Source organism: Hyposmocoma kahamanoa, unplaced genomic scaffold (assembly GCF_003589595.1).
Source record: "Hyposmocoma kahamanoa isolate Upper Pololo Valley unplaced genomic scaffold, ASM358959v1 76, whole genome shotgun sequence".
Classification (NCBI taxonomy): domain Eukaryota; kingdom Metazoa; phylum Arthropoda; class Insecta; order Lepidoptera; family Cosmopterigidae; genus Hyposmocoma; species Hyposmocoma kahamanoa.
Genome location: NW_020653900.1, coordinates 7,087,434 through 7,103,706, shown reverse-complemented (window position 1 = coordinate 7,103,706; position 16,273 = coordinate 7,087,434). Strand labels below are relative to the sequence as shown.

General features: G+C 34.2%; 1 protein-coding gene across 1 annotated transcript in view; it reads right to left on the bottom strand.

The window, feature by feature from the left end:
* LOC113232419 (neuropeptide F receptor) overlaps window positions 1–14,427 on the bottom strand; it is a 152,062-nt gene extending 137,635 nt beyond the window's left edge. The window contains exon 1 of the mRNA XM_026467132.1: window positions 14,274–14,427. Within this exon, the coding sequence (XP_026322917.1) occupies window positions 14,274–14,318 (45 nt within the window). The 5' untranslated portion in view covers window positions 14,319–14,427. The remainder of the gene's footprint in view (window positions 1–14,273) is intronic.
* Between the last annotated feature and the right edge of the window lie 1,846 nt (window positions 14,428–16,273).

Genomic DNA, 16,273 nt, shown 5'->3' with positions numbered 1-16,273 from the left:
AAACAATCACTGTCAAATAAATAATATTCGGCTCTGTCAAATAAATAAAGTTTCATACTGGACATAGTGTTTTGATTTGGTCGAGTGTTACTTATTGGACAGTAATTGTTTGAGAGTAGATCCCCAAACTTGTTCACCATTTCATTTCTGCTTCATAATCTTACTTCCACAATCGAGATACCAATCCGCGATATTGATGTAAAAATATCAATATGTAAGTAAGTGCATTTAACAACGGTTATTTCAATATAGCACGAGAATACTGCGATGAACACCAAATTTTTTTTTAAATTATGTTTAATTATATAATGTGACAACCCTACGCTCCGAGTAAATTGTAGGCTTTGATGCGAGGAACAGGAGGAAATTGCCTTACTTGTCTTATTATACTATGGTAGAATGCTATGTGTGCCGAATATATAATCATTTAAAAAAATAGTTGCAAAGGATACTGTTTATAGAAGATATCTTCTTTCAGTAGCAAAGGCTTTGTCTAAGCTCTTTTTTCTAGTCCTACAGATCAAATTCTTGATAATTATAAAGCATCCTGTTTAAATTGTATCATTTTGAACACAATTTACTGAAGGTGTATCACAAACGAAGTCTCAGAACTGTTGAAGGGTTTAATCGTTTAATTAAACTCAATGCTTCAACCTTTGATGTTAAATGGATGTTAAAAATTGGAGATCATTTGTATATTTTTTGGGAAATGGAATTATTATTTATACAAACTGTCGCAAAAGGGTCGGAACCAATAATCGGAAAATTGGCATCAAACATTTTGTTTTACCAATTTAATATAATATGCTTCATTTGAATCATTTCCGTTATCACAAGAACTATAATGTCGTATTTATTTTATTCAATATCATGGTGTTTTAACAACATACAAAACATATTTTTTGCAAAAATGCTCCACTAGCTTGTTAGTATTATTGATAAAATGATCGAAGAAACACAAAGAAATTTCCCTCGATTTGGTCTAGTCGCTTTGTGTTTATTCTTTCTTAGGATCAATAATAAATAATACGACTAATCTTGTTTTTAGCAGGAATTCTAAGTCCATGCCGCTTAAGTGGAAGCTTCAAGGAAGTTATGTTGTATTGACTTGTATGAACACAGCGTCGTCTTGAATGTGATTTCTATGTTATTTTTCAGGACGAATATGAAACTATAGTAAACACAATAAAGTTTGTGTTCATTGGTTCGTTCAGCGGCTAGCTTAGTTGGCATAGCGTCTGAATCGCTCATAAATACCAAGTGTAGCGATGTCGCGCGTTTGCATCGCGTTTGCATCGCTGCTAAGTACGTGTATCTAAAGGTTGAAGATTAGCTTAGCGACTGCATCGTTACTGCATCGCTGCCTAAAATAGCCGCGTGTAACCGCTCTTTACGTTGAGCGACATCTAACCGGCAAAAAAAGATTTTAAATACTTACGTATAGAGTATAGATTAGTCCACATTAAGTTAGTTGACGTAATATCAAATCTCATGGCTCGACCGATTTGAATTAGGATATTAACTACTTTATAACAAAAAATAAAGTAGATGATAAATCCTTCTCCAAATATGCCACCACGCAAGAAACTGACAAAAAATACCCGGGGACAGACGGCATGTTGCACAAAGATATAATTTTTGAGTTAACAGGGCAAGGTATGTATTAACTAAATTTTTTTATGGCTTACTTCCGTGCCTTTTGACCATACCTTATAAAAAATATTTTCTTTCTGAACTTTCGTCACGTAACAAATCATCGGCATCATTCAGCTTCTATTAACTTAACTTCTGTAGTTTGTTTTGATATAACAATACACCGAAATTGTTCTATCCAAATATGTAAAATATAACCTACAAAACTGGAATATCTTTATTTCCAGACTTCTCAGAATAGTAAACCCAACCAAGTTTGTTCAGGTATTTAAACTCTATATTTTCACACATTTTTCATAAATAGATGTGTACAAACTAGGTCCGCAAAATTTCCTACGGGAGTTTGCCATTGTCCGTATAGTAAATACAAAATATGTAAAAATGCATGTGCAAGGATTTCATTCTAAGACGTTGGCATAATATTGTGGGGTCTTCCTTGCTGGCTATGACTTACCTACGTAGGAAGAAATGTTCAGCCTACTCGTTGACCTCGTGAGGTTTAAAAAAAGTGAACCTTAATCGTGTTTATTTCCTTAATACACTAGTTAATGTAGATTAATTAAAAAGTTACTAAGTGCGTGCAAAATATGGTTTAAAATACAATCGAAAAGAAGTTTATAACTGAAAAGGCACTTATTCATTTACGGCCTCGGTTTCCCCATTTATATTACAATTATTATAGGAATTAAAATACAATTGAAAAGCAGTTTCACGACAAATCGTATGTTATGAGATTTAGATTACATCCCTAAGAAGTAGATTTGATAGGTGGGTCAAAAACAGAACAATAAATACAGCGGAAGTGGTTAGTTACTTTAGTAAGCGTCTAACGCGTGCCAACTATAGGTCTCGAAAGACCTGTCTGATCTCAGTCCGCCATTTTCGCTTTCTATTGTATGTTGTGTCACTCTTTCGTGCAAATTCTCTAAAATCCTAATGCCTTATTGTGCTGTTTTGGAGTATAAGAAGATAGCCGCAACGATATGCCAACAGAGTAAAGGTTAAGTTATATTAACAATCCAGACTTTGTTATTTCTTTTTAAATTTGAAACTATGACCGATCAATATCAAGATTTTATAGTGTTTCGAATATGTGTGAGTTTTGGCGACATCGGTTCTCATAGTAAAATAAGGCAATTATTTCCATTGTTTTTTTTCTGCCTTTGTCAAAAACCATACGCAATGCAGACATTATTTCGGATTTGTATTCGACGAACAGACTTGTTGTCCTAAGCACAAGAAGAGGAGAGTCTGCTAATATGCAACACAGAATAAAAGCAAGAAAAAGAGGCGACACCCTCCTCTCAGGGTAAAAGAAATGCCGTCGGGCTTTCCTTGTCCACATTGTAGAACATACACATACGAATGGAGAGGCCTATTGGCCGTGTGTATAAATAAACTCGTTACAGCACACTACAATTTTGTTTCTTTTTTTTTTATATACAATATAATGTAAGTGCGCATTTGACCTCCATCTCACCTAACGAAAAGTGACGATGAAGTCGACGATGGAGCACGCACACCTAAATAATGCCTATTCACTCTCGCCTTGAAAAGGTCCAAGTTATAACGTTCAGGGAATAAGTCCGCAGGCAGGGAATTCCACTCGATAGCCGTTCGTCATATGAATGTGGAAGTACGCTTTGTGCGAATCTTTGGAATATCCACAACATTGGGGTGGAATACAAGCCTACGTCTAGTCCTTCGATGATAGAAAGGGGGACGCGGAATTAAATCGTGTAATTCCATCGCACGCTCGCGGTGAGATATAATAAAAAAAATAAAATTATTAATAACGAGTTCAATGCAATAAATTGTATAAAATTATATCTCTTTACTAACACTTTCTCACTTTCTTTATTAACACGTTTATCGCCTTGGTGGGTCAAAATGACTGGCACCTCATCTGCATCCGCGTTCTTAATAAACAACTAAAAGTATTGTTTTCGCTTCCCACACAAAAATAATTACACGGGTTAAACGGAACGTAAAAAACAGAATTGGTTTAGAAATGAAATTATTTGACTTGTTCAGTCATTTCAAACAACTTGATAATTTTATTCCGCCACTGACATTTGGCGGATATTTATTGTTCCAGGATTCAAATGGGTACGACCACTCGTCACAGATACGGATGTTGGATCTTTTTTAATGTACGAACTTTTTTATAGCAATAATACAGTATTTTGAACACGAAATTTAATTAGCAGATTTTTAAAAAAAGAACCCAGTATTCGTTTTGAATATAAAGCACATTTTACATTCCAGTAATTAACAAGTCCTTTACTACATAAAAATACGATGTAAAAAAGTGCTATTATGCCATGCCATTATAGTCTTTAGACTCATTAATCAAAGGTCACGAACATTCGTGTTGTAAGATTAGAAATTAAGTGTAATGACGAGTTTTCGAAATATGATTTATATATACGTATATTTAAATCTTTTCTGTAAGATAATAAAATGTAAAAACTATGGTAGCGTAATGGTTTAACACACCGCCTCTCAAGCAAAGGACATGGGTTCGAATTCGGGTTCTCACCTCTGAGTTTTTCAGAATTTGAGTGAAAGTCAATTTGAAATTTACCACGAGCTTTTTGATTTCCTTTCCGATTAAGGCTACATAATTGTGGAACGATCTCCCATCTGAAATTCGACATGCTAAGTCGCTCCCTGTTTTCAAAACCGGATTGCGTAAATATCTTCTGTCAGGGTCCTAGCTTTCAACGTGATTATATTTATTAGTAACTATAAGTTTATTTGGGTATATATATTTACATATATATTTAAGTAGGTATAATAACTTCGTTATTTATTAAGTTTTTGATAAATTATAATAGAAGTTATATTATAATTCAATTAATTTTTATTTGTAAATTAGCACATTACTTCTCCCGCTCCGATTAGCTTTCCTCTACCTCAAAGGTTGTCTGGAAGAGATCGCTCTTAGCGATAAGCCTCGCCTTTGCCCACATTAGTTTTAAATTGCTCATATACTGTTTTTGTTCTTGTGTGTGAGCAATAATTCGGTAAAAAAAAACACCGTGATGAAACTTGCACGTGGAAGAAGGTTCACAACCCTCGGGGAACGTGTGAAATTCCCAACCCGCATTACGCCAGCCTAATGAGTTGTAGCATAAACCCATGCCTGATAAAAGACCAGTGAACAGCAGTCGAACATATAAATAGGTTAATGATAACGATGAAAAGATTTAAGCAGTCAGGATGCCCGTTGGATTTTGTGTTTTGTTTCTCGTATTATTAAATATTCTGTTTATATTTAATAACGTAATTATAATAAATACTCTTTGACTGCTTTTAGTAGACAGATGTAAGTACAATGCGGCGTACGAAGGTTTGATAAAAGAAAATGTTAATTATTTTCTCTTTAGAATATCACCGGTAAAAAGGACCATCAAAGTAATAAAATGAAAATACCTTTGTGTAATATTTTTGTAGCAATTCCATTTCAAAATTTTATATTTTTGTTGTAATTTGTAGGTTATAGTTTCCCAAAGTTGTCCCTACCTGAAAGTGGCGCTGAAAAGTCCTAGGGCGGCAGGGGCGTCGGAAGCAATTGGGGGCGTTGATGCTGTCCAAGGGGTGCTACTGCGTTTCAAAAAAAAACCTAAATGATCTATATAAACCACACATTGACTTACAATTATATGGACGTCGGGTCGGCGCTAAAAAGTGTTCGAACTTATAGGGCGTTAAAATCGTATACAGAGCGCCATTCACGCTTTAGTCTTCGTTTGTTCGACTGACAGCGAAGCAAGCAAAATTAGACAGTACTGCGATGACATTACAATTTAAATTCAACGTTTTAGCTTTTTCATATTCCTTTACATGTCATTACGTTTAAATAGGTTGACTTGGGACATTTTTTTCGTGGTTTTTGTATTAGACCCATCGTCCATTTATTTGTAAGTCAATGAAACCACACTACATTTTTTTCTTTCAAGTTCATTTTAAAAATTTGTGTTTTCGATATTTTTTTGTGGAAGTGGGCGTTGAAATTTTTTTATCTTGCCTAAGTGCGTGGTGCGCCAAAAAGTTTGGGAACCTATGTTGTAGATGACGTGGTTGATCGTACAATTAGCGTGTACGATTCTTACTTTGTACAATTGTCTCAATAAAATAAAACAAAAACAATACGTCTAAGTTGGACATTAGTAATCCAATCTCCGGAATAAAAATAACGTTCTGTGCATAGATTACAAATTAAAAAAATAATAATTTTCCGTTTAGGGCGGAAGAGACATGTGCGCCTCCGCCGCCCGCCGATGAATTTTCTACACGCCGCAGTCTACAATGAATTTGACTGGCATAACATCGGTGTAACTGATATATGTTTTGTTTTAATTATATATTACAATATATGTTACGGACGGCCGAGACGATAGATAGATACTTGTATTATGATGTGGTACGAACTCCAAAATCTGTTAGCTCCAAACATTTTTCTCTGTACGTACATGATTATGTACGTCTAGAAAAAAAATCTGGAGTTATCAGACACTCAGCGGCACATTAATCGAAACATTAAATCCCCAAAATAATATAGTATTTCTTCAAAATACTGGTTAGTATTTTTATTTTAGTCCTAATTTGTAACTAAAAAATTGTTGACTGTTATTTTTGTCATTCATTTGTTTTAAGTTCCTACTAACATAGGTTTGTCGAGTAGTCCAATATTGATTTTGCGTTTTTGTAAATTTAGTTGACTTATAGGTGACTCCGAATTGTGGTGAAACTGTAGAGCCTTGAACACTCTCGAGTGAACAGGCATTATTTAGATGTGCATGCTCCATCGTCGGCCTCACCATCACTTTCCATCAAGTGAGATGAAAATCAAATGCGCATTTATTTAAAAATAAATTTTAAAAAAATTCTTAAACTTCACTTGAAAATTGTTTTTTTATTTAATTAAACATAGATTTTTTATTAATTATTACAATTTTTAAATTTTTAACCATTTCTACTTTGTCACAAACCAAAAAAAATGCGTTTTGTTTAATTTAGATTTTTTTCGATAAAGGTTGAGTAGGGCCGTATGAAGTCAACGTTAAAAGATTGTAATTTAATTGCTATTTAATGCATTTTTGTTATTTCCGTGTTTTGGTATAAGAAGTTGCGTAAAGTAATAAAGACTCAGGCACAGATTTATTTACTTGCAAACCTCCTATTTTATATTCTCATATTTTTGTTTCGCTAATTGTGCCGTATGTGTATTATACATAGCGTATAATTAATATTTATATATTACTGCTTACATTATGACGTCCTCCGGCCTACCGAGTACTACAGACCCTTGATATTAGGAGAAATCTTTTCTTAATTGGTTTTGGTCCGTAATAATAATACACGGAATTCCCTAGAGTAGATCAGATGTAATTGTTTTGTACCTTATATATGTATATAGCAAAATGTACGTGGCAAACAAACTCTATACTGGTAAGTATAGACCAATACACTCATATGAAAACGTATGTATAATAAAAAATCCACTTTTGTGTTACCTATGTAACAGTTTATGTTGCATACCGATAGAGTGCCAGTGGTAGGATTTTGTACGTTTCATATTATGATAAAAGTTAAGTGTAGTTAGTAGCTTGTTAGAGGCTCGCCATTGAGCTACTTTTCTATTGCCATTACAATTTTTTGGTATTCTGCACTTCCATGGCGAATCGATGGCACATCGATGGTGTAGTCTACAATACTACTACACTTGGACATAGTTATGCAAACAAGAACCAACCCGCACCTCGAGTGAAGTTGAGTTATGTATTTAGGTAGAACACCAGACGTGTTCTTTACCCGCTCACAAAAGATCCTGACAATATACCAAGCCAAAACGGAGAAAATAAAAATCCTTCAGGGTACCAACCCTAAATAAGTAACTTTTTAATAGCTAAAAAGTACCATGCTACCTAACTTCATATAATGTATTTTTTAAATATGCTAAATGAATCCATGTCACATGTACTGAAGTACTGTAGATTTTATCTTTATTCATTATGAAAACGAGAACATGGTTCTCGGTAACGAAATAAAAAGATACATAATGTTTTCTATTTATTGCTATATAATATAATAGTTTCCCTATGTCATTCTCAATGCTACACATAACTCACGTTATTTGTCTCAAATAACTTACCTATTTATTTCTTCACACTGTTTTTACAAAATTCTAATTATCTCGAAAGTGACATTTTGTGCGTTGGTTCTAGTTTGCATAACTATGTTCACTTGTACCAATGTTTACGCACTGCTATTACAATAGTGTTATAACTCAAAATATGTGAAATTCAAGATTATACCATTATTGAACGTAAAATTTGATTCTCTACACGTCAATAAAACCGTAGTTAGCATATTGTAAAAAACAACTACAAGATATTTACTTAACTCAAAGTGAGACACGCTTTATGTGAGCTAGTCCTGACCAAAATAGTCCATGTTCAAAAATATTAAATTATTTTTTCTCTTTTATTTTTAAATATATTTGGCAAGTAAGAAATTGTCTGTAATAAATTATAGCCTATACATACATGTGGGATTAGTAAGAATGGATATCCGAACGTGATAGGGAGTCAGATGACATGCATAAGTACTATCCGAACGGGCGAATGAGCGAGATGGTATGAGTGAGTATTTGAGAGAAGAATGAATGAATATGGTGTGGTTGAAACGAGAAAACGGATAAGAGAGGACGTGTGCTAAGAATTGCGAAAAGACTTAAGTTACTTGTTTTTTATGTAAAGTTGTTTCTAGAAATAAAAAGGATATTTTTCAACAAGTCGTGGTCCTGATTAAAGCCCTCCTGATCCCCACATACATTTTAATTATCTTTCACGGGAAGCGAGTAATTAATTTTTCGTCGATTCTGAGAAAAAACACTTTTTCAGTTATTACACTATTGTATTAATAGTGCGATATATTTAACTGGAAGACTAACACCCGTATTTATGAACAAAACAAAAGTCGCATTTAAGAAAATTCTTCACTAAGATCGACTTGAGTGAAATTTTTGCTTAAGAGCGACTTGCTGTTGTTTGACATTCATCAACATTTTTTCGCCAGATTTTATCCAAGGTCAGTCTCAAGTTTTACTTTGAAGCCATTAGCCAATGACAGCTCTTGTTTTTTCAAAAATTAAAAGCGGGAATTTGGGGCTTTCGTTTGTGGCAGTTAACAAACAATTACCTTTGCTTTTTCTTCAACGGAAAGAATAAAAAAATCATCAAACTGTTTTGACCTTATTTGTTAGAACTATTTAAGTTTCAAAATTAATAATGATTTTTTATATTCGATTTTAAAATATATTAATTAATTATTAGGGCTGAACTTGCACTAGCGCGAAACAACTGTTGTTTACAATTATTTCTTTGGAAAATCTGTAACATGAAGATGAAAACCAACGAAGATTAGAGTTATCTCTCTCTGTTTTGTTGTATCACTTGCTGTAGGGATACGAATTATTTCTATATATTACAGAGTGTTGAACTGTATGTTGAAATAACTGAAATATGAAATTTCTTTCACACCTAGTGAATTCAGGAACAGAATAGGTAGGTTCCATTGCACTTTTCTGCACCTAAGTGAAACGAGAAACCAAAACAAGTCGATAGCAGTAAACAATTCTGGTGTTTCTCTTACTGGAGATGTTCCTTTTGTAGCTAGGTACACACGTCAGCACATCAAGCTACACGTTGACGTATCTTGTTCCGTTGCACTGGAGGCGATTTTCGAACAAAAATGTTTAGTCTGGTATGCCGTTGTCCGTACGTAGTTGGGTTCTTATAAACCTATAACTTTGATATTTATTTTTTCGTTATTGATGTTATTGGTACAAGGGCTTATAGAAGTATTTTGACATTGTGAACTATTTAGAAATAGTATATCTCAGATATCTTTTAGGCGTTCTTACACCACGGTAATCATCTTTGTTCTCCAGATAATTAGCCATGAAAACCTCAAAGTCCTTCATTTTAAAATATTTTACTACTAATTTATAAACCCAAACAAAAAGGTAGGTAAATACGTAAAAAAAAAGTCAGAGCAACTCAAGAGAAAACGCAAATAACCAGTGATAAAAATGTTAAAATATTTCCAAGTCAGACTTAAAACATTAGCTGTTTTTATACAAGTGCGACTTAACACGATCTTGAGACGTAGTTAAGATTGAGCTGTGACATAAAAATCGTTCATAAATACCAATTATTGACTTAAGTCGCACTTGAGACTTTTTTATGCTTAAGTCCGACTTACCTTTGTTCATAAATACGGGTGTAAATTGCTGATTCAACGACATAATAAAATACGGTCGAATTGAGAACCTCCTCCTTTTTCAAGTCGGTTACAAATCAAGACATGCATTTATTTCCCTTTAGGACTGTTGGTGCCACTGCTTGGTTCTATTAGTACGCCCAGTAGGATTTTCAAATACTCATACCATAGCTTAACACAAGTAGCTCCATCAGGAATTATTAGATACTGGCCACACTGATACTTGAAATATACAGGTCGCCGTCATAATTATCAAATGCATTGATGTCATTGTCATTTAAATAGTCAATACGAGTGAAATTTGTACCTTAACAATTTAATTAGTAATATTTGTGGAAATGGAGGGCAATATGGTAGGTTTAGTAAAGCACCATACCTAATTATTGATTGGATTAATGAGTGGCATCAGTTTCAGTGTTATTCGATTAATAAAAATAAACACGCACACACTAATATGAGTATGTGGACTGTGCCCCACACTAGGGAAACCCTGTATCGCGGGTGCTATAGACAACCACAAATAACACGCAAACTCACGAGAGATAAATGTATTAGGCACCCCTGCGTGGCAGGCCGATATGGTAAATCGTTCGGCCACGGAGGCAGTTATTTTATTGAAACTCAACTACCGCTTCAACCAGATTTTAGCGGAGTAACAAAAATTCTCATAATTGCAATGTAATCTCAATGGAGTCTCAATGGAATTACAATAACTAGTGATTTCAAGAAAATTAACAAAGGCTTATGGATGCAACCGCCAGTCGCTGTCGCTGTCGTCTCTATGCTACCTTTATTGTTATAAAAACTAGACAATATAACTAGCGTATTAAAGAAGGATTCGACATCTCGTGTATTTTGTGACCCAGTGTTTTTGACGACGTGCATTTCAATTCAGATGTTTATTCGTAGTAGCAGCAAACAATAAGTTTTCAGTTTGTTCTAAAAAATAATAAAGAACTTGCTGAATATTCCTAAATCTGCCAAACTCTGCCACATTTAATACAATGTTAACATGTCCTTTTGCAATGAAAATGAATAAAAATTAAATCTGCCCAAATGGCAGAAACCTGCCACAAATGGTCACACTGTTCTCAATCTCAAAGTGACATTGACATTAGCAAGAGGCCTCTCGTCAAAACGTTCCTTTGCTAACTTTCGTATCTATGATTTAAATAGTGTCCATTTGTCACATTGTATTTTTTTTTTCTTGATATCATTATTGTTTAATTGATTCGATATTTTGTAGCTTTAATGTTTTATGTGTGTACTATAAAATAACCAATACTTTAGTTAAGTAAACATTCAATCATGTTTAAAATGAAACGTACGTACAAGATAATTACCTAATCTATGGTCGAATTGAATAAATTGCGTTGTGTTTTTGCATCTATTCTAAAATACACTGTTTTGCAATTTCTTTATACCCGACTTCTAAAAATATACAAAAATATATTAATAACTAGCCATAAACTAAAACGTAAAATTATACTAGCAAAGGCCGTGAACGGTACTTCGTCGATTTTGGGTGAGCTTTTGCCATCCTTCTTTGGTATCACAAATTTTGTCCATTTGAAAGGTATGACAGAGACTTCAAGTTGCAATATAATCTCAGGTTTCAAAGATATGAGTTGGCTATGGGCCCTATTACCGTCGTATTGGAAATACCTTAATTACCATGATGTACATTTATGTGGAAATTAATTTCAACAACAATACACACATCGATATAAGGCATCCCATGGAAGGAAAGTATAATTTATAAATTGTAGATAGAATATTTTGCTTAATGGCGAAATGATTTTATTTTTAAAAGTAAGTAATACGACATTAAATTTTAATGAATCGAACTTACCGACAAAATGAGGCTTTCATCGCTAAAGTAGTATAACACACATTTAACTTCTTTTCTGCAGTATTATTTTAAATGATACTAAAGTATACAATTATTTTATACTTGGATGCTATTTTCATGTAAAAATATATGTAATAATAACAACGAGCGCATACTCATAGCCACGCACTAGAGAAACCCTGTACCGCGGGTGCCATGGACACATACTTCAGTCTTTGCGATTTAAGGCTTTGAGTGGCCTGTCGCTTACCACCAGGCGCATGATTTGATCGTCCCATCACTTTGTATCATAAAAAAATCTGACTTTCCGGTGCATCGAAATTAATATAATTGCTCTAGTGTAGTTGACGAAATATTATTATTTGCACCCATTCGTCTTATCGCCTCATCTTTTGAATACAATAAGACAGAAGAGAGAACCGTCCCTGTAACGCACGTGCCATCTGTATAGTACAAAAAAACCAGTAGTGGTTTAAATACTTTTACGCGTTAGCACTTAATTCTAAACTTGATAATCTTTATGCGTAAATAATTTGTTGAATTAGTAAAAAACGAGTTCGCAGTCAGTATTTTACGAACCTACTGAAATATTGTCCCTTAAAAAAAACGAACTGTTGAGTAAAGATATACCTAATTGAAAACTAGACTTCTGAAAAAGCATTCAGCGCACCCATGACTGGTACGATGGACCAAGATTGTTAAATCTGCGTACGCATTAAGTAAAAGAAGTATTAATGGTTTTATTACCCTATTGTAATAGAAATTGTAACTGCCCCCGTGGCCGAACGAGTACTATGCTGGACTGCCACGCAAAGAGGTCCCGGGGTCAATTCCCGGGTCGGGAGAAATATTTGTATGGCCTACATTTATTTACATTGTGAGTTTGGGTGTAATTTGTGGTTATCCATGTGTGTGTCCATGGCACCCACGATACAGGGTTTCCCTAGTGCGGGGCTATGAGTGTGTGCGTTAAAAAAAGGATAAGCCATTCCAAGAGATAACATTCATCGGTGCATATAATATTTCTTCAACTATACTACAGGGAACTCTTTAGTTTGAGATCAGGTATTATTATTAATATTATTTTATTGTTTAAGTTCCTATTGCCATGTTGGTTACCAACGTCAATAGAATTGGCGCAGAAAAAACCATCCAAATATTCTTTTAACATCAACTTTTGCTTGGTTTTATAAGTTTACTTTTATATCATACTTTATTTTGCGTTAAAATATATCATTTACTCTACTTATATTTATTGCCAATAAACAAGGAACATCAAAAAACGTTCAGTAGCAACTATCTTTTAGAATCGTAAACTATCAAGGACGTTTAAAAAAAAAACTTTATAGTCGCGCAGAAAAATGTTTGTTGACATATTATATCCGTTCAATTTTATGAGATCTTTATCGCCATTTTTACTTCATTTATTTTTAGAATGTGATATTTTATTTATCAGTTATTGCTGTTTTATAGTGCTAACACTGAAAATACAATTTGTGTCTGAGCTACGAGATCTTCGCCAAAACTACCGCGTAGAAAAACTGGTATTACACGTTCCTAATTCTATCAAATCAATTGTTATGAAATTCATTGCGTACAACATGGTACTTATTTAGTAAAATACGTCTGCTGAGTTCGTGCCGTACGTATGCTGTTGTCGGATCCACTGAAATTCAGCGTCGTAACAATGAGACTACAATAAACTGAGTCGATGACGGATTCCGTAATAGTATACCGCACACTGTTATTCCAATTTTGTTACTTAATATATTTTAGTTAATTAGTCGAATTATTTGTTAATAAGTGTTGTGTAATATAAATATATTTTATTATTGTTAAATCATACAATGTGTGTGTATTGTGCTGTAATTTATTAACGAAATAATATTTTTTCTTTCTTTGAATAATTGTATTTTTAAAGTTCAAAATGCACTTAGGTAATCTGCCCACGTGTGATATTTTTGTACTACTACTAGATGTAGTAGTACAAAAATATCACACGTGCTTATACTTCATATCGTTACTAAATTAATGGTCGATATTGCACAGTGTTCCATACAACATTATCGGCTATACAACATTACACTAATTCAATGACATACTACAGACAGGATAAGGTTGAATATCCTTTATAGCGTCTGATTTCTACGAAAAAAGGAAATATCACAAGGATAATCATAATTTTCAACACTTCAAGTTAATATATATATATTAACTAGAAGTGTTTAATCATCGTAATTGGAAGAAGATATCGAAAGATACGTTAATTATCCACTTACGCTAGAAAATAAACGAGAACATTGGATTTCTATGAAACGCAATTCATAAATTGTATTACGCGCTGTCGTACGTCATTTTATGAAGTGGTCAATATTAATATTAATCAAATTTAAAGCTTGTGTCTTTTTTGTGAATAGAGCTTCTTCTGTCGTTTTTAACATTTTACCAATAATAAGTTATGAAAGACTTTACTTACCATATCATCATAAAAAGGCATTAGTATTGATAAAATCCGCTTCATGTAGGAGAAACATAACGTCCAATTCACGTTGACCCCCGAACATAAATAATTGTTATTTGAAAACTGGTCATTGTGAATTGGACCGACACCTCTCAGTCCACCTATTTTGACGGCTTATCACTTTCACATTCATTGAAGCAGGATACAAATACAATTTTACAAACACTTTTGGTCTCGATTGCACACTCAGAAAATTTTAAATATACTTATAATTTATTTCGTTAATAACGTCAAAGAAATTTTAATTCGAAATTAAATTTGAGACTGGCTAATTAACTGTCAAAGTTTTTAACAGCAGCAGTGAAATAAGACCATTTATTTATTAGAATGTACATCTGTAATGAAAAAGTAAAGATTTAAAAATAATTTTTTGGAACTAAAGTTTCGTAACTTTATCGGAGCGTTCACGGTAGGAACAAACGTGCGGCCTAAACCACCTCTGAAACCAGACTGAAAATTACTGAAGCCTCGGCTGTTTGGTACAATCGGTACGATGTACAACTGCTCACCCAGGTTGTTTAAGATACGTTCTGAGAATTTTATACCATTTATTTCGTAATGTACTGACCGTTTAAATAAAGAAGATTCAAACTTTGAAGATAATGAGGTTAGCCGGGTATTTTTAAGGGTTGGTTACATTATATCAGAAACTAAAACATAGTATATATTAATTCCATAGGCTTTTATTAATAAGCACAGGTGAATTCGTTGTCGTTGTGATTGAAGGGATGGTGACCATGGATTAGTAATACCTTGTTTCCGTAATTTAGTTGCAGTAGAGCCTCTTGTGACAGAGTTAGTCCCGGGAAATACTGCTAATTTACCTACTTCTGGGTTTCGATTTTGATGTGTAAGTGTGCTCGTGAAATTACAAGCACATGTAACTTGTCAAATGTCTCAGGGTGACGAACGCAGTGGCGATCCCTCCGATCTTTGTTATTTAAAGTTCTCAGTGACACTGGAAAAAATGTTTACCACCAAGCACATGACTTTAGTAGCAGTAGAGCTCCTGAGTTCGTCCAAGGTAGCACTGCCACCCTACCTATTTTTGTTGCCAAGCGGTAATGGGAGCATTACTGTGTTCCGATTTTTAAGGGTAAAAGGTGCTAGTGAAATTACTGGCACATGGGACTTGTTAATTTATGTCTCAGGATGACGGGCACAGTGGTAGCGCCTCTCAGATCTTTGCAATTTAAAGCTCTGAGTGGCACTGCAACTGTTATGGACAGGCGCGCTGCTTATCATCAGGCGCACGACTTGTTCGTCCCGTCACTTGTTATGTTAAAAAAACCGCTTGACTAAAAACTATTTTAGGCGTTTTGAGATGGCAGCAAAATGGATAGACAACGTCTTCGCAAGATCGTGGTGGACGGCACGAACTACGGGCTTTCAAATAGCAGTGTGGTCGGGCTGTGAATGATAATAAATGGCAATATAAACATTTGCCGACTGTAGTCAGAAACAAAGACTATATGTTGAATCTTTTGAAATTTATGAAAAAATGTTTACTTACGGTTATTGGTAAAGCCGTGTGAGGGCGCGTTTATTCGACACGAATTTCATCGCGTTCACGCCGCGTGGTGCATCTAACTGTCATGGCAAAATGCGCTCTATTTATTTAGCATTTACGTTTTAATTTAAATGAGCGTCCGGGCACGCGGGCGAGGCTAGCTTGTATTTGGTCTACGCGGCGGTCGCGCGATTGTATTATTTAAATGTTAAATTTAAATGTTGTTGCCTAGCAAATACAATGCAGATTCGCCATTAATGTACGTGAAAGCGTTGTAACTGGGCGCTAATGGTTTGACCTACCGCCTCTCAAGCACAGGGTTAGTGGGTTCGTATCCAAGCTTGCATCTCTGAGTTAATCGGAATTTATGTGCGACATTTGAATTTATTTACCATGGGCTTTTCGTTAGAGAATAACACCGAGAAGAAACCCGCACATATGTGCA